Source organism: Otolemur garnettii, unplaced genomic scaffold, assembly GCF_000181295.1.
Source record: "Otolemur garnettii isolate 467f Iridium unplaced genomic scaffold, OtoGar3 scaffold00155, whole genome shotgun sequence".
Lineage (NCBI taxonomy): Eukaryota > Metazoa > Chordata > Mammalia > Primates > Galagidae > Otolemur > Otolemur garnettii.
The window spans coordinates 2,399,965-2,423,265 of record NW_003852550.1 but is presented as its reverse complement, the minus strand read 5'-3'; the positions used below and the strand labels follow the sequence as shown (position 1 = coordinate 2,423,265).

At 39.3% G+C, this 23,301-nt stretch overlaps 2 protein-coding genes across 3 annotated transcripts in view; one reads left to right on the top strand and one right to left on the bottom strand.

Moving 5' to 3' along the window:
• Positions 1 to 13,143, bottom strand: part of COL4A5 (collagen type IV alpha 5 chain) — a 285,432-nt gene extending 272,289 nt beyond the window's left edge. For both annotated transcript variants that reach the window (XM_003799734.3, XM_003799735.3), the window contains exon 1: positions 12,780 to 13,143. In XM_003799734.3, coding sequence (XP_003799782.1) covers positions 12,780 to 12,860 — 81 coding nt within the window. In that variant the 5' untranslated portion in view covers positions 12,861 to 13,143. The remainder of the gene's footprint in view (positions 1 to 12,779) is intronic.
• A 1,491-nt stretch (positions 13,144 to 14,634) lies between these two features.
• COL4A6 (collagen type IV alpha 6 chain) overlaps positions 14,635 to 23,301 on the top strand; it is a 339,968-nt gene continuing 331,301 nt past the window's right edge. The window contains exons 1-2 of the mRNA XM_012811365.1: positions 14,635 to 14,799; positions 14,993 to 15,044. Of these exons, the coding sequence (XP_012666819.1) occupies positions 14,789 to 14,799; positions 14,993 to 15,044 (63 nt within the window). The 5' untranslated portion in view covers positions 14,635 to 14,788. The remainder of the gene's footprint in view (positions 14,800 to 14,992; positions 15,045 to 23,301) is intronic.

Below are 23,301 nucleotides of genomic sequence, written 5' to 3'. Positions count from 1 at the left end.
ATATAGAAACATTTTACTACATCAATTAGGTTGTAAGATTATGCACAGAGAAGAACCTCTCCTCCTTTATTAAAGTACTGAAGGGCTTGTAAATATAGAATACACTAAACAATTTTTCAGTAGTGTCTCACTTTGAATACCAGTTCCTCCCAAAGTTACAGACACCCTTCAAAACTCGATTAATGTCATACATACTATAAGAAGTTTTGAAAAGAAATCAACCAGTTTGCCTACATATAGGAAAATATTATCTGATTGAATTCTAAGATGGGGTAGTGCCTGTGGCTCAAGGAGTTAGGGCGCTGGCCTCATATGCCAGAGGTGGTGGGTTCAAACCTGGCCCCAGTCAAAAACTGCAACAATAACAACCACAACAAAAGAATTATAAGATGATTTAAAAATTTTGTACAGAATTTCTTGGAGTCCTGTTCTATCACTCATTGTCAAAAACATAAGTCCATTAACCAGGCTAGCAGTTGCTTGTGTATGGTACCCAAGTTTCTCTACAAGTTAATAAGTAAACTTGAAATTTACATCAGATTCAGTAAAATAGAAAAAAAGCTAAAATTTTAATTTAGCAAAAGGCAGTTTCTTTTATAACATTTCCTTTGACTGTCTTTAATTAGCAAATGACAAGGGATTTAAGGTTCTCATTTAAACAGGGTAGCAAGTACCATCACAGACTACTCTTTTGGTTAAAGGCCAGCAGAAGCTACTAAAAGAACACAGGGCAGTTGGACCTGGACAGATTATGCAGGTAAATAAATGCAAGCATTGATGCATAAAATGAGAATCTGGTTTGTTAAAATGAAAGGGGCCTATGTGTCAGATATCATACTAAAGATGTCTCTCCAAAAATCTTCAAGAATTGCTGCTATTAAAAACAAATCTTTATAATAAAGATTTAGCTGAGTAGCTGGATGGTTCATTTACAATGTTAATTAGAAAGAATATATTTTCAAAAATTACTTCTGTTCCATGGTTGCTATTGTCAGAAGGGGATGAGATGATGAAATGACTGCATTTCAAAAAGAAAATCATTAGAGGATAGAACCAAATCAGCCAACCAACTGGCAATCAATTGAGCATCAGTTCCATAGTAACTGTAGTAGATGGAAAAAAAATTAAGACAGTCTCACAGGCACTCTTATACACTACTGATAGGAGTATAATTGGAAAAACCATTTTGGAAAGTAATTTGGCAAGAATAGATCCCTATCATTCAGAAGCTTAAAGTTCAGTTATTCAAACACCACCTGGAAAATCCATAATACATAACAGCTTATGATTTTTCAGAGAAATACATTTTAATTGCACAAGTTACAAGACTGGCAAACAGGCAATAAAGTCATTTAGCTATTGAAAAATGTTGGGAGAAGGTACAGTGAGAGTGGTTCAAACTGGGAGTGGTACAAAACGGATAGGGGACCTCTCATTCCATATGTACTTACAAGTTCAATTTTCTAAAAAGAGGAGATAGAGGCTGTGGTATTATCACACCAAAGTGGGAAACACCAATTAGCAATTAATTAGGGGAAGTTTCTTGAGTGTCATTAACAGAGAGATGAAAGCTAGGAACAGTCCTAGGTAAAGACACAGCTATTCAAGTGTAAACCTGATAGGCAGCTACAGTGCAGGGGATTGAGAGAGGAGTGGAAAAGGAGGGCACAAGGGACTAACTAGCATTTCAGATGCATTCGTGAAACTCTCCTGGGGGAGAGGGAATGTCAGGGGATTTGGAGTGTGTTATTCCCTTGTGATAGCTAGAAGAGGTCTGAAGGCTGGCTCCACCTTCTGTCCAGGGAAGAAAAGTAGGAGACTTCATGGTTCACGAAATTAAAATTTAGGTAGGCAGCACCTGTGGCTCAGTGAGGGCGCCAGCCTTGCCAAACTGCAACAAAAAATAGCCGGGTGTTGTGGCGGGTGCCTGTAGTCCCAGCTACTCAGGAGGCTGAGGCAAGAGAATCGCCTAAGACCAAAAGCTGGAAGTTGCTGTGAGCTGTGACGACACAGCACTCTACCGAGGGCGACAAAGTGAGACTCTGTCTCTAAAAAAAAAATAAAATGAAAAAAATTAAAATTTAGGTGAGTATTAATGGCCCAGGCAGTTATGGTAAAGAGTTACTATGTAGTATAGGATTAGCCAGTGGTGAGTCTATCTTCAGAAACAAGCCAAGTGACCAGTCACAGGAAGGAATTTTTTAAAGCATTGGTCCCCAACTTTTTGGCACCAGAGACCAGTTTCATGGAAGACAATTTCTCCACAGACCAGGGAGCAAGGGGATGATTTCAGAATGATTCAAGTGTATTACGCTTATTGTGCCCTTTATTTCTATGATTATTACATTGCAATATATGATGAAATAACTATACAACTCAACATAATGCAGAACCAGTGGGAGCCCTAAGCTTGTTTTCTTGCAATGAGATGGCCCCATTCTGTATTTGCAGCTGCTCCTAGTGCTAGCATCACCACCTCATTCCAACTCAGATCATCATTAGATTCTCATAGGGATTACACAACCTAGATCCCTTGAGTGCACAGTTTATAGTAGGGCTCTCACTCCTGTGAGAATCTATTGCCACCACTGATCTGACATGAGGTGGAGCTCAGGTGGTGATACAAGCAATTGGAGCCACTGTAAATATAGATAAGGATTCACTGGTTCCCCTGCCTGCTACTCACCTCCTTTTGTGCATCTGGTTCCTAACAGGCCATGGACCATACCAGTCCATAGCCCAGGGACTGGGGACCATGAGGTTAAATAACAGGCAGAGGCAATTATTCAACTTTCCACCATGACTTTATTTTTTTCTATTATCTATCATGTATGAGATAGGGCCTGAGGAAAATCTCATGAGAAGCTTCCAGAATTTTGGTTCAAATCTTGGCCCAATCATGTATTAAATGTATGGCCTTGGGCAAGTTACTGAACCCCCAAAGTCCTCAAATTCATTATATATATAAAAATGGAAATAGTATATTATCTACCAAACAGGGTACAATATGGTAACCACTAAAAAAGTTACCATAATTTATTTGTTGACACAGTCTTTCTAAATATCAAGGACTTGGGAGGTGCCTGTGGCTCAGTGAGTAGGGCGCCGGCCCCGTATACCGAGGGTGGCGGGTTCAAACCCAGCCCCGGCCAAACTGCAACAAAAACAACAACAACAACAACAACAACAATTAAAGCCAAAAAATATCAAGGACTTACTGTATGTAGCAAAGACAAAAAAAAAAAAAAAACCTGATAACCTTTAATCCACTAATTCCCTATGAAGAAGACAATAGCTATAAAACAATAAAAAATATGCAAAAAGAAATGTTCATGGCAGAAATGTTCTTATAATGGCTGAAAATATCTTGAATTTTTAAAATATATTTTATAAAAGTGAACAGGTAAATAAAATTTGGTGTATATATAAATATAAATTGTTGGCTTGCACCTATTGCTTAGTGGTTAGGGTGCCAGCCACATGCACTGGAGCTGGCAAGTTCAAACCCAGCCTGGGCCTGCCAAACAACAAAGATAACAACAAAAAAAAAGCCAGGCGTTGTGGTGGGCACCTATAGTCCCAGCTACCTGTGAGGCTGAGGCTTGAGAATCACTTAAGCCCAAGAGTTTGAGGATACTGTGAGCTGTGACGCCACGACACTCTACCAAGGGCAACATAGTGAGACTCTGTCTAAAAAAAAAAAAAAAAAAAAACTAAGAATTTTAATAGAACAGAAAAATGAACAAATATTAAGATATAGAACTGCATTTAGAGGCCAGGCACAGCAGTTCACGCCTGTACTCCCAGCACTTTAAGCGGCCAAGGTGAGAGGAGCTCAAGACCAACCTAGGCAACATAGCAAAACCCTGTCCCTACTAAAAAAAGTAATAAAAAATTAACCAGATATGGTGGCACATACCTGTAGTCCAAACTACTCAGGAAGTAGTGGCACGTGGATCATTTGAGATGAGGAATTTGAGCTTACAGTAAACTATGATCATGCCATTATACTCTAGCCTGGGCAACAAAGTAATATCCTATCTCTTAAAAAAAACCCTCTATATAGAATAATACCAACTTATTTTTTATTTTAACCGATTTATTTATTAATTCATTATTTTTTTTTAAAGACAAGGTCGTTCTCTGTTGCCCAGGCTGCAGTAGAGTGGTGTAATCACAATTCACTGTAACCTTTAACTCCTGGGCTCAAGCGATCCCCCTGCCTTAGCCTCCTGAGTAGCTAGAACTACAGGTGTGGGTCACTACATTGAGCTAATTTATTTATTTATTTATTTTTTGTAGAGACAAGGTCTTGTTATGTTGCCCAAGCTGGTTTCAAACTCCTGGCCTCAAGTAATCAATCCTCCTGACTTCACAAAGTGCTAAGATTACAGGCAGGAGTCACCATGCCCAGCCTTACCAATTTACTTTTTTTTTTTTTTTTTAAGACAGAGTCTTAAGCTGTCATCCTGGGTAGAGTGCCATGGCATCACAGCTCACAGCATCCTCATACTCTTAGGCTTAAGTTATTCTCTTGCCTCAGCCTCCCAAGTAGCTGGGACTACAGGTGCCTGCCACAACACCCAGCTATTTTTATTGTTGTTGCAGGTGTCATTTTCATTTAGCAGGCCTGGGCCAGGTTCAAATTGCCAGCCTTGGTGTATGTGGCTGGCACCCTACCCACTGAGCTATGGGCACCGCCTTTTTGTTTTCTTTTTCTTTTTTTTTTTTTTTTTTGAGACAGAGCCACAAGCTATCCCCCTGGGTAGAGTGCTGTGGCTTCACAGCTCACAGCAATCTCCAACTCCTGGGCTCAAGCGAGTCTCCTGTCTTAGCCTCCCAAGTAGCTGGGACCACAGGCACCCACCACAACGCCCGGCTATTTTTTGGTTGCAGCCATCATTGTTGTTTGGCAGGTCTGGGCTATATTCAAACCCACCACCTTAGGTGTATGTGGCTGGCACCTTAGCCACTTGAGCCACAGGCACCGAGCCTTGTTTTCTTTCTTGAAACAGATTCTCACTCTGCTGCTCCAGGCTAGAGTGTTGTGGCATCATAGCTTATAGCAGCCTCAAACTCCCCAGCTCAAGCACTCCTCTTGCCTCAGCCTCCCTAGTAGCTGAGACTACAGGCGCCACCACAACTCCCAGCTAATTTTTCTATTTCTTCATAGACGTGAGGTCTCTCTTGCTCAGGCTGGTCTCCAATTCCTGAGCTCAAGCAGTCCACCGGCCTTCACCTCCCAGAGTGCTAGGATTGCAGGTGTGAACCACTGTGCCTAGCCAACCAATTTATTTTTAAAAATAGATTAGATACATAGGAAAGAAAAATCATCAAAAAATAATAGGGGTTATTTCTGGGCTACTGGTAGAGCAATGCACAGATTTTTATTTTCTTCTTTTTTCTCACTTAAAGAGTTTATTCGAGCACAAAGTACAAGGACAGCTACCTGGGATGCACAGATTTGAACAAATAGATGTCAATGTTCCCAAAGTGTAGAAGTTTGGGACCCTCTAAATAGACAAAATTAGGGGAGCTTAACAGAATTACAACATCTTTTGATATGAGTCATAATGCATAGATACAACGATCTGATTACTCTTCAGTAGAGAATGTTATATATATCTTTCTCCAAAAAATAAACACATCAATTTATTTTCTTAATAATTTTCTGTGGCTCGGCGCCTATAGCTCAACTGGCTAAGGCGCCAGCCACGTACACCTAAGGTGGTGGGTTCGAATCCCCAGCCCGGACCCGCCAAACAACAATGATGGCTGCAACCAAAAAAAATAGCCGGGCGTTGTGGCGGGCGCCTGTGGTCCCCGCTACTTGGGAGGCGGAGGCAAGAGACTCGCTTAAGCCCAGGAGTTGGAGGTTGCTGTGAGCTGTAATGCCATGGCACTCTACCCAGGGGGAAAGCTTGAGGCTCTGTCTCAAAAAAAAATAATAATAATAATAATTTTCTGTATTATTGACCAGGTGCAGTGGCTTATGCCTATAATCCTAGCATTCTGGAAGGCCCAGGTGGGTGGATTGCTTGAACTCAAAAGTTTGAGACCAGGGCGGTGCCTGTGGCTCAAAGGAGTAGGGCAACGGCCCCATATACCAGAGGTGGCGGGTTCAAACCCTACCCCAGCCAAAAACTGCAAAAAAAGGAAAAAAAGTTTGAGACCAGCCTGAACAAAAGCAAGATCTTGACTCTACTAAAAATAGAAAAACTAGCTGGGTGTTGTGCGGCACATCTGTAGTCCCAGCTACTCAGGAAGCTGAGGCAAAAGGATTGCTATGATGGCACAGCAACTCTACCCAGGGCAACAGAATGAGACTCTGTCTCAATAATAGTAATAATAATAATTTATTTTATAGTATTCAAGTTTCCAATACTGATCATGTATTACTTTTATTACCTGATAAAATCAATACCTAAATTGGTTGAATGAGTAAACAAATACACATATAGTTATTGACTCCAAAATGTCTATAATCAAATAGGGATAATAGATAAAAATCCCATGAAACAAAATGTTTTGTAAGACCAAATACAGTAGATACTAAACTAGGAGAAGCTAAATATGACAAATGATCAAATAAGAGTATAATCAGCACTTGATTAACAAGTGATAGTTCCATGGGAATATTTATCTATTCTCACTAGCATGTAAGCTCTATGAAGGCAGGAACTTTGTCTTACTTAGTTTTAGTCATAGTTTCTTGCACAGAATTGTACTATATGCAGTACACTTCCATAAGGGTAGAAACAGAACAATATAAATAAAATTCATAACTACTTGGGAGTTGTTGAATAAGTATCTGCTGAATGAATTTAAATTATTATGCTGGAATTGTGCAACGACTTGGGGCCACAGAATTCTAACCAAGATAAGAGGGCTCCCCAAAAATATGTGCAATGCTCAAAAGATTGTAGGAAAGCTCACCTAAGCTAGAATGGAGGGAGTATGTAATAAAATGTGCTGAAAAATAGTCTGGATGAGGGGAAAGATCCTTGAAAATCAAGCAGAGAATGTAAGAGTTAGTGCAGTAAGAAATGGTTAAGTCAATAAATTATGTATAATGACAATAATGAAATATGAAATTTATTGAGCATTTACTTTGTGTGAAATACTATTCTAAATGTTTTAAATATTTTGTCTTATTTTATGCTCAAAACAATCTATGACATAGGTATTACGGCCTCCCTTTTGCCAATGAAGAAAAGTCACATCTACCAGTCAGGTTCCAGCTTTGACTTCAGAGACCAACCTTCTAAAGACAAGACTTTTACAAAGCCCACAAAACACATCTGAGGAGAAATAACCAGAAAACTGAGATCTTAGTACATCAAAGATACATGTTTATTCTTGGAATGGAATCAGTGGTATCATTATGAATTCACTATTTTTAACATATATAGGGAGACTGTAAGATACTGATAGCAATACATGCATATATACATGTATTTCCTAGTTCAGTCTTCTAAGACGACCTCAAAGCAATGACACCTCCAGTAGCAATGAGCATGCCAAGCACTGAGATATTGGTTTCTAAACACCATTCTTCCACACAAAGAATCACAGTTCCTTGGAGAAATGGCCAATTCCAGGTTTGGGGCACAGAAAGTAGAAAATAAATATGGAATATTTTGTGCTACCAAAAAGTAAAATGTGCTCAAAAAGTGATGGAGACATGTTGAAAGGACACCAGAGCCAGTTTGGAAGGATTCCTGTTGGCCAAATCTGGAATAATTTGAGCAAAGTAAGTAATAATAAGAGTAATAGTTATAATTCATTATAACCTATAGAATAAAACAAATATTCATTAAGTCCATACCATTATAACTAAATAGTAGCATAAATAGATACATACACAAATAGTGGAGAAATAAAAGTTGAGTATTACAAAGAATTCAATCAGTTAATAAATGTAGAAAAATGTTGAAAGTTGAACTCACCATTTGACAAATGCCACAGTAATAACTTTTCAGGCTAGAATCACCAATAGATGCGAAAATTAGGGGACAAAAGTATGATGAGATCAGAGAAATGCAAATCAAAACCACTCTGAGATACCACCTAACTCCAGTAGGGCCACAACACGATGTCCCAAATCTGCAGATGCTGGCATGGATGTGGAAAGAAGGGAACGCTTCTACTCTGCTGGAGAGATTGCAAACTAATACAACCTTTATGGAAAGAAGTATGGAGAATCCTCAAAGAGTTAAAAGTAAACCTTCCATTTGATCCTATAATTCCATTACTAGGTATCTACTCAGAAGAATAAAAATCATCTTACCACAAAGACATTTGCACCAGAATGTTTACTGCAGCTCAGTTCACAATTGCCATGACATGGAAGTAACCCAAATGCCCATCAACCCATGAATGGATTAACAAGCTGTGGTATACGTATACCATGGAGTACTATTCAGCCATAAGAAAAGATGGCGACTTCACATGTTTTATGTTTACCTGGATGGAATTGAAACATATTCTTCTTAGTAAAGTATCTCAAGACTGGAAAAAAAATATCCAATATATTCAATACTAATATGAAACCAATATATAGACAAGTACACGACCACAAGAATGATAAAACACAAATATAGTCTAGCAAGGGAGAGGGGAAAGGAAGGAGAAGGGAGGGGAGAGGAGAAAAAATGATTGGCAGGAGAATGGAGAGGAGGGAAAGTGATTGGCAGGGGGATGACATTTGGTGTTATTTCACCTAATGTGCACAATGTGAGGGTGTTCAGCACACCCCCCGGGTGAAGGGCTCAACTACAACTTGAACTTTATCTTATAATTGAAAACAATGTAACCTAAAAATTTGTACCCTCATATCAACTTGAAATTCAAAAATAAAAAAAAAATTAAGAAAAGTATGAGAAACAGGATATTTATTTCTGCTGGGAAGTGGCCAGAAAAAAAAAAAAAGAAGAAAAAGAAAAAGGAACAATATATTTATGTCGTCTCACAACAACCTCCTACATAGTCTCATAAGATTCTCTCACTTTGTAAATAACAAAGGGAAAAAATAGTGACTTTACAGTGGATAAACCTAAAAAAAACAGCCTTTTAACCAAGTTATCAAGGTTATCTGAAGGTAAAGAGTTTCAGGTCTTACATACAGACTACAAAAACCCAATTAAAACACAAACTCTTAAACAGTCACAAGAGAGATACACATATACATATATGCACAAGATGAAACATATATAGACAGCCGAGCAAATAAAACTGGATATGGTGACTAGGTAAATTGGTAAAAGCAATAAAACTGAATCAAGCATCTTAAGTAAAATGTGCCACCATGCATGCATACATACCCTGTTTTTTCATAATAGTTATGTTCCCAAAAACATTGGTGTATTCAAAATTAATGTGGAAACTGAGTAATTAAAGAATTACAAAGCAGATCTTTCTTCAAAACAAGTCATCTAACACAAATTATAGTTGTTTTTTAAATCTAACTTTTTACATATTGTGATAGCATAAAATGACACAATCTGCAACAGAAAATGCTCTTAGATTGCTTTTAAATTATCTCATTCTATATAATTATACATATAGAGATTAAACTCTGATCTTTTTTTCCGGAGGCCAAAGTTCTTTCCGTCATACCATGCTGCTTATCCTGTCATGAACAGGTAGAGATGTATTAATCTTATCATTTCCATTTCACCTCCTATGTCCAAAAAAAATAGTAGTAGAGATTCAAATATTCTGAATGCCAAATAAATCTCTACAGATCACACACAAAGGAGGCAGTATAGGACAGTTGTTAAGGACAAAGAATCTGGAGCCAAACTGCCTAGATTCAAATTTTCTAGCTCCACAACTTACTACTATATGACTTCTGGTAAGTTATTTAACCTATGATGTGTAGTTTTCATTTGCAAAATGGGGATAATAATAGAATGTACCTCATAAGTCTGTTGTGAATATTAAATATATTAATGGTTATTAACATATTAGCACAGTGCCTGGCACATAGTAAACACTCAGAAAATATAAACTATAGTGAGAAATGACAACCATGACAATGATGATAAATCCTACCTATGGAGCAACATACTTCACAGAGGAAGAAATGTTTCATGGTTACAAACCACTGTGCTACCCTTGAATTTTTGCCACTGGTCACAGGGGAGACAGTACATTTAAATTAGAGAAACCTATCCACTCTACTATACAAAGAACAACTTGCTAAGATTTGCAGAGTACTAGTATAATTTTACATAATACCTGGATCCATAAATCTAAAGTGTGTATCATACTGACAGTGAGTCAGTATAGGTGTAATCATCTTTATGTAAAAATACATTCTTCCCATCACCAGAAATGACCTTTCCAACCTAAAGCTGTCTTTTTCTCTTACTGCTAACCTTTTGGCATAAAGGTTACTTTATTCTACTTAATGAACGTTCTACCTAAAAGAAATCTTCCACATATTTGTGATATCCCAACTTGGCATGACATCAGAGATAACAAAATCATTTATTTATGAAAAAGTAAGGCAATTTAAGTATCAATGCTCTTCCTCATGTAAAAACCCCAATACTAGACTACTTCAGACAATAACCAGCCCCCCATCACCATCCAGTTTTACTATGGGAAAGATTACCAACATCCCCAGCACTAGTATGAAGAGCAGATACCATTCATACATTTGAGATGATTAAAATATTCATCTAACTAGAATACTGATGTGTGAAGCAGGAAAAACAAACCCTTGGTTTTAACAGAGGCACAATATCCTACAGATAGTTAAATGGGATGCAAAATGTTCTTTAAAAAATATACATGAGGTAAAAAGAGAAATCTGTAATTACTTTATAAACAGTCAACCGTTTAAGAATCCAAGAAAACAAGTTTGCTCTCAAGTTTTGCCAATAATAAATAAATCTCATTTTAATGTAAATTGATGCATAGTGTTGGTATACATTCCTGCATAATTGGTATCTGGTGCACATTTATTAACAGCAGTTTCAAAAGAAACGAAATAGCTGATCAAACATCCACAAAATCTTTGCCCCTGGGCTAAATGCCATATACAGGAGGCACCAAAAACAAGTTTTTAAAATGAACTATTTTCAACAGCACAATTGCAGCTTTATCCAATGGTCTGTCGCCCTACTGACTGACTAAACTTTACCCCATTAATGTGTTCTGCATCAAAAAGGCCATTTTCAATCATCGATCTACTGTGAAAGAAAATTATGGTATTCATAATTAAATATTTGCTATGTATAGCTTTTCAAAAGATTTGCTATCATAATTATTATGTTACTCAAGCCAACATGAGGGCCAGTTGAATACACATTTTATGACAGATAGAAAGAGGGCAAGGCACACCGCATGCTATAGGGAAGCTAGACAGCTAACTTAAAAGTGGATCCTGATAAGCCATAACATAGCAGCTACTTAAAAGGATTGAATTGGTAGGGTCACCTCTATGGTTTCTCTTACAAGGGTACAAGTGAATCTTTCTAAAAGCAGAGTATGAATGTCTTAATAACTAAGAAAATGACACGAAGGCTACATTAACCAGTTTGATGAGAGTATTTTGAATTGTATATGAAAACACCACACTGTACCCCATGATTGCATTAATATACACAGCTATGATTTAATTTAAAAATATATAAAAGAATTGATAGTCACCCAACCAGGTGAAGGCCTAAGCCATGACCTCATATTAAATTGTTTTAAAAACCAACCATTATAATCACTCAAATACAACACTGAAATAATTTGTCACCCACTTTTTTAGAGGTTATGTGAAGTTAAAGATGATGGAGAACATTTTCTCTGACAAAGCCATTCATTCCTTTACATCTACCTCTCATCCTCAGTAGGATAGTGGGTGGGACTACCCAGATACCCTCCGAGGAGACATCCTGGGGTTTAATTCTAAATTCCTAAAACTGAATGGAACTTTCTGCTCTGTCATTTCACTTGTACATCCTCCCTTGCTCTCCTTTAAACTGGAATGCTGATTCTCCTTTGAAAAAAAAAGAGAATTGTTTTCCTTTAAATGGGTGATGGGCAAATTCGCAATTTGTTTAGGTGCCTGGGTGAGTTTTTTTTTTTTTTAAGTAAACAAACAAAACCCCCCAGCTTTATAAAAAGTAGAGGCAAAAGACCTGAAGCCTGAGGCCGTAGGTCTTTACCTCACTCCTCTTGAAATGTTACCTCAGCATTTGTAACAAGGATGTCATAACGAGAAAGCAGGTCAGTGATTTTGCTGACCTGAAGTGGGGGGAGGCTCGTGTTGCCGAAGGAAAGAGCAAAGAGGAAGAACTTCATGGAGGGAAGGGGGTTTAACAGTTTGATGGGAGCTCAACTGTAGAAGAGACAAAATATTAAACCATAGAGAAAGTTTCAAGAATGTGTGGGCTGGGTACAAGTGAAAAGGTTAGCCGGCAGGCAGGGAAACACCCAAGGGCGGAGAGTGGGGAGGAAAGTTTTAAATACCCACCAGCGTCTAGTGAGCCATTAGTGTCCCCTACCCCAGGCTTTGCTCTTGCACCCAGAGCAGTTAGTCGCAGGGAAGCAAACAGCCCTATTTTTAAACACTTAAACGTCTTCCTTGGACTTCAGAAGGCTTGAGTTACCCGCGTTGTAAATAATGTTTCTTTCTAAGTAATTGAAAGCAAATTTGACTTCCCTAGCCAAGGCCAAGGAGAAGGAAGGTAAAAGAACATTTAAAAAAAAAAAAAAAAGTGATTTCAAAGTAAAGAGTGCGGCGACAGGCGGGGGGCCGGGGGAGGAGGACTTACCGCAGCCTCAGCAGGCTGCCCCCAAAGACTCGGGGCCAGTAAGCACAAGCAGGCAGCCAGGCTGACTCCACGCAGTTTCATTCTTCTCCGGCTCCCGCAGCTCCTTCAGCACCCGCACGAAATCCCCGGCCGGCTCTGCCCAATTGACATAATCTTGAGAGTTTGTAGGGAGAGAGCTAAAGCCGGAGAGCAACAGTGAGAGGGTCCCAGTAGTGCCGGTCGGCTTGGGCAAAGAGAAAGAAGCTTTTTAAGAGTGGAAAGGGGTAAACAAAACAAAAAAAAGCTATTCTTCTCTCCCCCCTCCCCTCCCCAAAGCCGATCTCTCGGGAGCACTTTTGCCTTCTGTCCAGACTTGCAAACTTTTTCCTCACTCAAGTCCTACAGATCTACTTTCCTCGCTCTCTTCTCCGCGCACCGCCCCCTCCCCACCAGCGCAGGGGAATTTCAGTATCACTCCGCCACAGCTTTAGGCTGCCCCAGCAACCTGCGAGGGAGTGACGCTCAGTTATTTGAAGGAGGGAAACTTCCAGACCCGTTGACGGAGCGCTAGGAGTCGAACCGGGAAGCTTTGCTATTCGTTCATTTGCACCTTCTGTTGATACTACTCTTCCCGGCCCAGTCCCATTCTCACTGGTGTGAGCGCCAAAGCCAAATACAAATAAACCTGAGCTTGGGACTATTTTTTTTAGCGGATGGATCTCAGAGGACCCGTGCTTTTCATTGTTAATCATTAGAAACAAATTTTGGTCGCTGCTCTCTGGGCCGCGTCTTTGCCTTCCAGCTGCTCGCCGGACAGAGTTTCTGCATACAAGAGGGAGCTGTGAAAATATTGGAAGTATATATAATTAGATACATGCTTATAAATGAAGAAGGAAGAAAATGTATGTGTGCTTCAATAGTTTGTACACACAAGATTTGAGAGCATTCAGTAGATATTTGTAATCGTATGGTTGAACTTTATTGTAATACAGTTGAATATTTTTATTTAGCTACATTGAATGCCATAATTAATATTTAATAAGCTAACATAAAAGGTATTGACTCTCCTTGTAGTTGTGTTGCAGAAAGATTTAGGGCAAGGAATTAAATAACTTTAATGCAGTTTTCCTTAGAATTAACACGAACACCTCACTGGAAATATTTAAATTGAGTTAATAGTTGAATTCATGTCTTCCAAATAGACTTGAACATTACTTTGCCAATTTGCTATATAAATCTTTTTAAGTACCAAAAGGCCCAAAAACATTTCATGTGGACTCCTTGAAGGGTCTTTCACAAGTTTGCTGAAGAATTCTTCACAACATTTCTGTTGTCTCGGTCCCTGGGATTAGTTAACTTTAGCGTCTTTGAAGGTTTTGGATCTACTGGGGGGAGGCACTCATCCTTAAGTTCTCCTTAGCTTAGGAGAGAGTTACAACTCCAGAAACTCCCCCTTCTTCCCAAAAGCTTAGTGGACAGTCTATTAAAATGAGTGCTGTATGCATTTGGGCGTTTGCGCTAGAGCACTTTTGGGCCCATCTGTCTATGTATAATTAGTATGACTAAGTCTATTTATGTGTAACTTAGTGGTTTATGGAAGTGTACGATGCATAGTTGGTTAGGTCTTAGTGTATAGGTCTCTAGGGACCTATGTGTGAAGCTGTGGAGATAATTTGAAAATGTCGTGTTTAGAGGTGCCAGAAAGTGAGCAAGACTACCAGCTGCCCAAGGTAGGGGGGATGATTGACAGCAGACCGCCCCGCCCCTTTCCCCTCCATTCCTTCCTCTCCTGGTGCATGGAACTATCTCCTGAGTGCGGCAAGTTGTAACGGGCACCGCTGAGCCTGTTTCCCTTTGGGGAAGTTCTTATCTAAAAGCTGAGTTTAGTTTCTTCCAAACTGGGCCACTTCGCTTCCCAGCCCTGTCCTGAGTAAGGAAGTAGCCGCCAAGCATCAGCGGAGCCCCGATGAGCCGGGGCCGCGGAGCCGCTTAGCAGTCTCCCGGGACCCAGCTCCGGAGGAGCCGCAAGCATGCACCCTGGGTGAGCTGTTGCTGCCCCGAGCTCCCCTCCTCTTTCCTATTTCGGGCTACTTTGCCAGGCCGGGACTATACTTGCACTTCTGCCAGGGCAGAGAAAGTGGGAGCAGTCATCAAAAAGGGGTTGGGGGGCTGCGGGCAGACGCAAGACCCCGAGCCTAGAAAGCCCATATTACTCACCCTCCCTCCCGTTTCAGGTTGTGGCTGCTGCTGGTTACGTTGTGCCTGACCGAGGAACTGGCAGGAGCGGTGAGTCTCTTCTTCCAACCCCTTCTCCTCCTCTTCCTTGGATCTTCTTCCCATCCCCACCTCATATGTTCGTGTTGGGGGTTGCAGAGGATTGCACTGCAGAGTTCACACCACTCTCCTTTCTAATGCGAGTAAATGAGCTTCTCGAAGAGGACTGAAACAATGTCAGGTTAAGGCTTTAGAGACTCAGGTATCTTCTAAAACTTCGTAACGGGAGAGGGAAATAAAAGTAGCAGACAAAAGATGCACACATTTCTGAGCCTCTTCCTCAAACAACTTAGAATGAGTGGCATCTGTTACCTTCCTCTGCATCCACCTTCAAGTAGAAGAAACATAATTTTCCCTGGCCTTCAAGAACATGAATTGGCACACAAGTTTGAGAGTGGGAGAAGAGCACAAGGGGGGTGGAGAAGGACTTGAAAGTGCCTCTAAGTTATGGGCATTAAATTTAAGTACAGTATTTGCTTGTGAGTTCTTTGACAGTACCGGGTGACAACATCTGGATTCTTTAACTACCTGAATTCAACTGATATCACTAGATGATGTTCAATTTCGGTCTCATGTTTTCTTTTACTGGTTTTCTATGTCATCAGCAAGTTGAAAGTTAAAGTTACGACAGAAAAAAAAAATCTAAAAGTTAACATTTTAGGGGCTGTTTAGATATCCTATATTAAATTAGCTAGGAGCAAACAGGCAAAGAAATTTCTATAGACATCTGGTCAGGAGAAGTTTCATGGATCCCAGAAATCTCCAATGGAATTACTAGAATAAATTTACAAAGGTGGAGTGGCCTCAATAATCAGAGATGCTGCGATTTTCCAGTCATACTAGCTACATACGGTGGCAGAAAGAAAAACTGTTGAATTTGGGCATGAAGTTGTTAAAGTATCTAGTACTTTTTCACTGCTGTATTTTTTTTAAAGCCTTAGTAACAGCCAAAGTCAGATACCGATAACAGATGGATACATATTCCAAATATTAATCTTGTGGGTTTTGATATTTTTAACTGGCTGTATTTTTTACTATTTGTTTATAGGGCCATACTTAATTCAACCTAGAAGAATCTCTTAATATGTTTATGAAAAAATGGATTAGTTTGTCCTGGCATATGAAGTCTTTAGGAAAATGCCAGAATAAAGTGACATGATTTCTTTTGTGAGGCGAGGACCGTGTAAGAAAACTTGAGTTCTAACATCTTGTGACTCTTAACTAAGGACATCAACTCTTATGTGAACTCCAGACTTTGTAAGCAGAAATACTGATCCAGGGTTCTGTACACTTCTCCATCTGATTCCTTCTGTGTACAAGTTTAGTTTTGTGTTACCCTGAGGCTTCTCAGTACATTTATTGAAAGTGCCAAGTTTTGATTAGTTGACGGTTTGTCCAGGAATCTTGCCACTTGTAAAAATATCGTCCTTGGGCAGAATACCCTCCAGCAAAATCTTTATTTTCAGACTCTGAGTGATCTTATTCTGTGTACTTTTGAGGAAAGAACTACAGATTGTTCCAGATAGCCAAAGACTTCCCAAATACTGCCTTCTATCACTTAATATTCTTAAAAGCCACAGAAGGATGGTGCTTTCAGTTCTTACAGGTACCGAAGTAAGTCTCCCAAATCAAGCACTACTTGGGTTTTAGACTCTAATTCATTGTTTTACAGTGTCGCCTGATACGTCAATGTGACTGACCCTAGTAAGACTAAAATAAACCTGGAGATTCACTGACTTTATTTTTTGCCTTGATGGATTCCCGAGCCTCTTCCTTCACTCCTTGGTTACTTATGCACAACATCTTTGGGGTTATAAAGCTATTTCTTTTTTCGTTTTGGAAAACTGGCAAAAAGAAAGAGGAGAGTCACAGGATAAGTTCTCAGAAGATGACTTTTCTGAAGGGAGGTTTTTTTCCTTTTTCTTTTCCACTCTGGACACTGGATTTTCATATGCTTGGGCTGGTTCTTATCTTCTCTCAATTCCACTTCATCCTCCAGATGTAGAGTGTTTTTTCACATTTCAGATGGTTTTGAACATTTGAATTCTCTGTATTTTGTTTGACTAATATTAATGAAAGTAGGTATTGTAAATAGATTAACAGAAACTATATTCTGTTTCACTAGGATAAAGTTTCTTTACTGTGAGAATTAAGTTACCAATAATGGAATATTGGTAAGCATTTGAAGATATGGTCTTCTAGGTGCTTTTGAGATCTTTCTTTCTCAGAGTTCATAAAGCATGCATGTATGTATACGTGTGTGCGCGTGTGTGTGTGTAAACCTAAACGTAAAATCCAGGATTTAAAAGTGAATTTCCATTACACTGATTTTAAAGGGATGATGATCTTCATTCAGGTAAAAATATTTGCACAATTTACCTGAATAAGCTTAGGATTTCAGAATATACATCATCATCTTTGGTTACTAAGTACCTAACTATCCAAGGAGCTGTCCTAGGCTAGGCACGGTGTGTGAAGATTTATTTAAACATAATTCTTAACTCTCTAGGAATTTTGGTTCTTAGACAATGGTGCTCATTATGTTCTTGAAAAGATAGGAGTTAGTAATAAATAATTATCTGCATGTACTCTTGAATCGTGTTGGAGAAAAGACTGGAAAGATAAAATTCTCACCATAGGCCAACTTGTCTAGGAGACAAAATACATCCCCAAGTGGTCAGAGTTTTTAACGTTTTCTTCCTGCTTTGCCCCTATCTAAATGTGCTTTTATGGAAGGCTCCAATACAACCAAATATATTGAAAGTCAAGAGCCTAGTGGGAGATTTATTCCAGTAGGGAGGCGGGTAAGTGGAGAAACCATGTCTACTGTCCCATCTGCAGAAAGCATACGTAAAATGCCATTAGCCACATTCAAATCAAGATCTGATTGAAACATCAACATCTTTACTATTATCATTAGTGTTGTTATTTCAGGTTAAGTTGTAACTTGCCCAGGTTGGTCTTTTCCACCGTGATTTTCAGTCTTATAGCAGTCATCGAAGTATGAATAACATGTTAAGGGAACTGAGAGATGGAGAAAATCCTTTCTTATTCTAAAGATCAAAAAAAGTATTTGTTTATTTGGGGCTGTGTCTCTATGAATTCTTAAGTAGTCTTCTGTTTTGTCTGTTAGCAAATATCCTATATCAGCTAACTATAATATACATATGGAAGTGTATGTACATAGAATGTGTATCTTGGATTTGGATGTGATGATAGTTCTCATCTGTAGTCCAAGCTACTCAGGAGGCTGAGGTGAAATGATTGCTTGAGGCTAAGAGAGGGAAACCACCCTAGACAGTATAGTGAGACCGCGTGTCTTTAAACAAACAAACCACCACAGGTTCATGCCTGTAATCCCAGACTCTGGGAGGCTGAGCTGGGCGGATCTCCTGAGCATACAAGTTGGATACCAACCTGAGCTAGAGCGAGACCCTGCCTCTCAAAATAGCCAGATGTTGTGGCACGCACCTGTAATCCCAGCCACTTGGGAGGCTGAGGCAAGAGAATTGTTTGAGCCCAGGGGTCTGAGGTTGCTCTGAGCTGTGTGCCATGGCACTCTACCAGGGGTGACAAAATGAGACTCTGTCTCAAAATAAATAAATTAATTAATTAATTAAAAATAAATAAAAGAATACGTATCTTGGTGTACATCTTAAGATGAGTGAAGCTACTGATACAAATGTAGGAGTACCCCAGTAAGTGAATCATCAAATGACTAGGTAAACACATAATCATGAATGACAATATATTTACAGTATTGGCAGGTCAAATACAAATGTATTTAAGACAAGAGAGAAGGGGATGATAGATATTATTATTTAATGTGTTACTAAAGAAACATGTTACCATATCAAAAAAATATTATTTATATGTATATCTTTTTTTTTGAGACAGGGTCTCACCATGTTGCCCAGGTTGGAGTGCAACTCATTATAACCTTGAACTCCTGGGTTCAAGCTATCCTCCCAGCTCAGCCTCCTTAGTATCTGGGACCACACCTGGCTAATTTTTCTATTTTTTTATAGACATGGGGTCTAGTTGTGTTTCCCAGCCTGGTCCAGAACTCCTGGACTCGAGCAATCCTCCTGCCTCAGCTTCCCAAATTTCTGGGATTACAAGTGTGAGCCACCATACCTGACCTTTCTTATATATTTTGATTATTACATTTCAATGTAATTGGTTTTCATTGTAATCCCATGTATTTTGTTGTATTCTTTAAAGAATATTATTCTATCAAGACACAGTGGAAGGCACATGTAGTCCCACTACTCGGGAGGCTAAGTTAGGAGGATCACTTGAGACCAGGAGTTCAAGGTTGTAGCACAATGTAACTGTGCCTATGAACAGCCACTGCACTCCAGCCAGGGCAACATAGTGAGACTCCATCTCAGAAAAAAAAAAGGGGGGAATATTATTCTAAAAAGAAGTCCATAAGCTTCACTAGACTGTCAAAATAATCCATGATATTAAAAAAGAAGCCCTAGCTTATGAAATTACAGTAGACAGTCACTGTCTAAGGTTTGTTCAGGCAAAAGGGCATTTGCGTTGAGTATGAGTGCTTACAATCTTTTAGTTTTTAGGCATAGTTTGGAGTCTCTAGTAATTATGCCCACATATTCTACAAGCTCTTAGTCAAACTAGATCACTAGAGCAAAGTATGCTATTGCCCTTGTTACTTCACAAATACAAGAATGAAACTGGCCTCAAATATCAATATGTATTGGTATTTGCCTATCTGAATTATGAATAAAGCATTCATATGAACTATGGATAATTCCCTAATTTTACCACTACACTTGGAGTATACACTTGCTCTATACTGTATAGGTGATAAGACATAGGCATATAAAAAAGAAAATATTAAGAAAACACCAGGCTGGGCAGCGCCTTTGGCTGGGTGAGTAGGGCTCCATATACTGAGGGTGGCCAGTTCGAACCTGACACACGCCAGCTAAAACGGCAACAAGAATTGCAACAAAAAATAGCTGGGCACTGTGGCAGATGCCTGTAGTCCAAGCTACTTGGGAGGCTGAGGCAAGAGGAGAATCTCTTAAGCCCAAGAGTTGGAGGTTTCTGTGAGCTGTAACACCACAGCACTCTACCAAGGACAACAAAGTGAGACTCTGTCTCAAAAAAAAGGCTCGGCACCTGTGGCTGAAGTGGCTAAGGCGCCAGCCACATACACCTGAGCTGGCAGGTTCGAATCCAGCCTGGGCCTGCCAAACAACAATGACGGCTGCAACCAAAAAATAGCCCGGTGTTGTGGCAGGCGCCTGTAGTCCCAGCTACTTGGGAGGTGGGGGCAGGAGAACCACTTGAGCCCAGGAGATGGAGGTTACTGTGAACTGTGATGCCACAGCACTCTACCCATGGGGGACAGCTTGAGGGGCTGTCTCCAAAAAAAAAAAAAAAAAAAAAAAAAGAGAGAGAGAGAGAAGAAAAGAAAACACCAGGTTGTATTAAACTATCAAGTCCTTTTTCGCTGCCTGAATGTCCTGGTGAGGCAGATCATAGGGCTCTAACTTGTTTTAACATCTAACAAGATGAAAAAAGAAGAGCTGATAAGCATACTTAAGAGAAAATGGCCATGGGAAAAGTAGATAAGAACAATTATCCACTCTCTTACCTTCTTTGATCTATCCCTCTCCTAGGGTTTCTTTTTCTCTTCTGCAAACAATGTTGAAGTCTCCTCCATTATAAAAACAAACAAACAAAAAAGCACAGCACAAGCTTCATTTTCCTCAGTAACTCTAACCCCTTCAATGGCATTACCACCAAATCCCTGGTCATTGTCTACTCTTCTGGAGCAATTATTTACCCTTCAACCTATTAGAGTCTAGAACGAGTCTACTGCATCAGACTGCCCTCTTTCAAGCTACTAATGACGGTCTAACAACCAAGCCCAAAGGCTTCTTTGCATTCCCCTTCCTATCTGATTTCTCTACTGTGTTACTTGGCATTTTCCAATCATTCTGAAATCTCTTTTCCTCCTTTCATTTTGAGGATATTCTGCCACATTGGGGATCTAATCATAAATCCTGAAAGACATAATCCCACATGCCGTAATTCCAAATGTTGACATCCCAACAAGCTCCAAATCCTGAAAATACAATTCAAAATAATAATAAAAATGCTTTTCAAATATTTACTTCCATCTTTTAAAGGAGATCTATTTGAGAAACATAAAAACACAACAAAATACTTCATAGGCCACTTTACACAATAGAATAGGCAATAACACAAAAAGTGTCCACGAAGAACAATTGCACAGGTATACCCGTTATGAGGAGATGAACTATGTTTATAAAGAAATAGGTCAAAATGGAAATGTATAAATGCCTATCACTATGGCTGGTTATTGTGTGTACCCAGCTTTATAAATGAGGTCATCTAAAATGCCATGACAACAGGAGTAAGCAGTCAAGCTGCTTCCTCAGGTTGTGAGGAGGTAGCCCCATACATTTGTGTATTGAAATACATTCATAAATTACTATCCTCGTATTCCTCCTTTTTATTACAATTGGGGCAATAAAGGATTGTTTTTATAATAAAAAAATTATATGAAAAAAATAAAATTCTATGACAAACAACCGAAGTCTTTTTTTTTTTTTTCAGTTTTTGGCCAGGACCGGGTTTGAACCCGCCACCTCCAGTATATGGGGCCAGCGCCCTACTCTTTTGAGCCACAGGCGCCGCCCACAACCCAAGTCTTTTGACAAAATGGGTCACCCAAAGAGCTGAAATCTTGAGAAATTTTTTCTTTCACCAATGCTGATATGCAAAAAGGACATCTCTTCATTTATTGAGGAACTTTCAATGTTTTTATGTACATACACAGTGATTACACAGAAAATCAGCATTGTGATGGTGCATGTGCATGGAGATAGATTTGTTATGTCTAAAGCAGCAAAAGAAAAGTCTGTTCCAGACCCATTCACCTTCTATATTTGTTCTCTTTGTACCTCTAGCCAATTAAATGATGCCCACCAACATTAAGGACAGACTTTACCAACAGAGTCCACGCAGATTCATCCGCTAATCTCCTCTAGAAACACCCTCAGAGACTTGCCCAAAATGTTTCACCAGGTCTCCACATATTCCTTAATCCAGTCTAATTTACATCTAAAAATTAGTCCACAAGTCCACTTCTTGTCAGCTTCGGGCTGATGCATCTCCTTAAACTATACTTAATTTCCAAATCAAGACAATAACGAGTTAATAGTTGTGCCTAGCATGATGCAACTAACAGGATGCAATAATCCCGCCTATCACCAAAAACATAGTAATTCTTTCCCCAGAATGTGGTTTCTTGGATTTTAACATTTGGGATTTTAATCTTTTAGAATTGTTACGTTAAGGATTAGGTTAGACGTTAAGGGTTTAGGTTTCAGGGATTTAGACTTTAGGGGATGTTGATCTTTAGGAATTTCAATATTTGATCTTTGGGGATTTCAACATTCAAAATTATGGTATTCCGGACTGTCTTTTGGGATTATGATCCAAACCTGTCTCATTGGTTCTCCGTATACATCTCTGATCTTTTTTTTTAAAAAGGCATGCATTCAACAACTATTTAATGAGCAACCACTGTATTCTAAGTAGCATGCCAGGTCCTAGTGACACAGTGGTGAACAACTTAGGCATGATTTTTGCTGTTACCGTGTTTTTTTTATAATCTTTATCACTTCCTGGTTCTTAAATGGTGGTTTTTCCCAACATTTCATCCTTTGCCCTCTTCTTGCCTCAGTGATTTTAAGTATGCCTCCTATACATTGATGACTATGAAATTTATAACTCCAGCCCAGAAATCTCTTTTGAGCACCAAATCTATATTTCCAATTGCCTACGAAGCCCTCTACCTGTCTCTCAATGAATTGATAGATATAAAGCACTTAAAACAGTGCCTGGAGTTCAGTATAAGCACTCAACCAAAGCCAGCTATTATTACTTTTTATTGCCCCAAACACAGTATATCTAAAGATGAAACTACTTTATAGTCCTTCCCATGACACTACATCTTGCTGCAATCTTTTTTACCTTTGTTAAAAGTTATCACCATCCACCCAGTTTCAGCAAGAGAATACAGAATCAGCCATCACCTCTCACGTCCCTTCTTACCAAGTTTCGATAATTTTACCAAAAATCTGCAGAATCTGAATTTTCTGTCTGTATTCTGTTGGTTTCAAACCTCATCCTCACACATCAATAGCCTCCTAACTGGTTTTTCTACCCCTGGCTCCATTCTAATCTCTACACTGCCACCAGT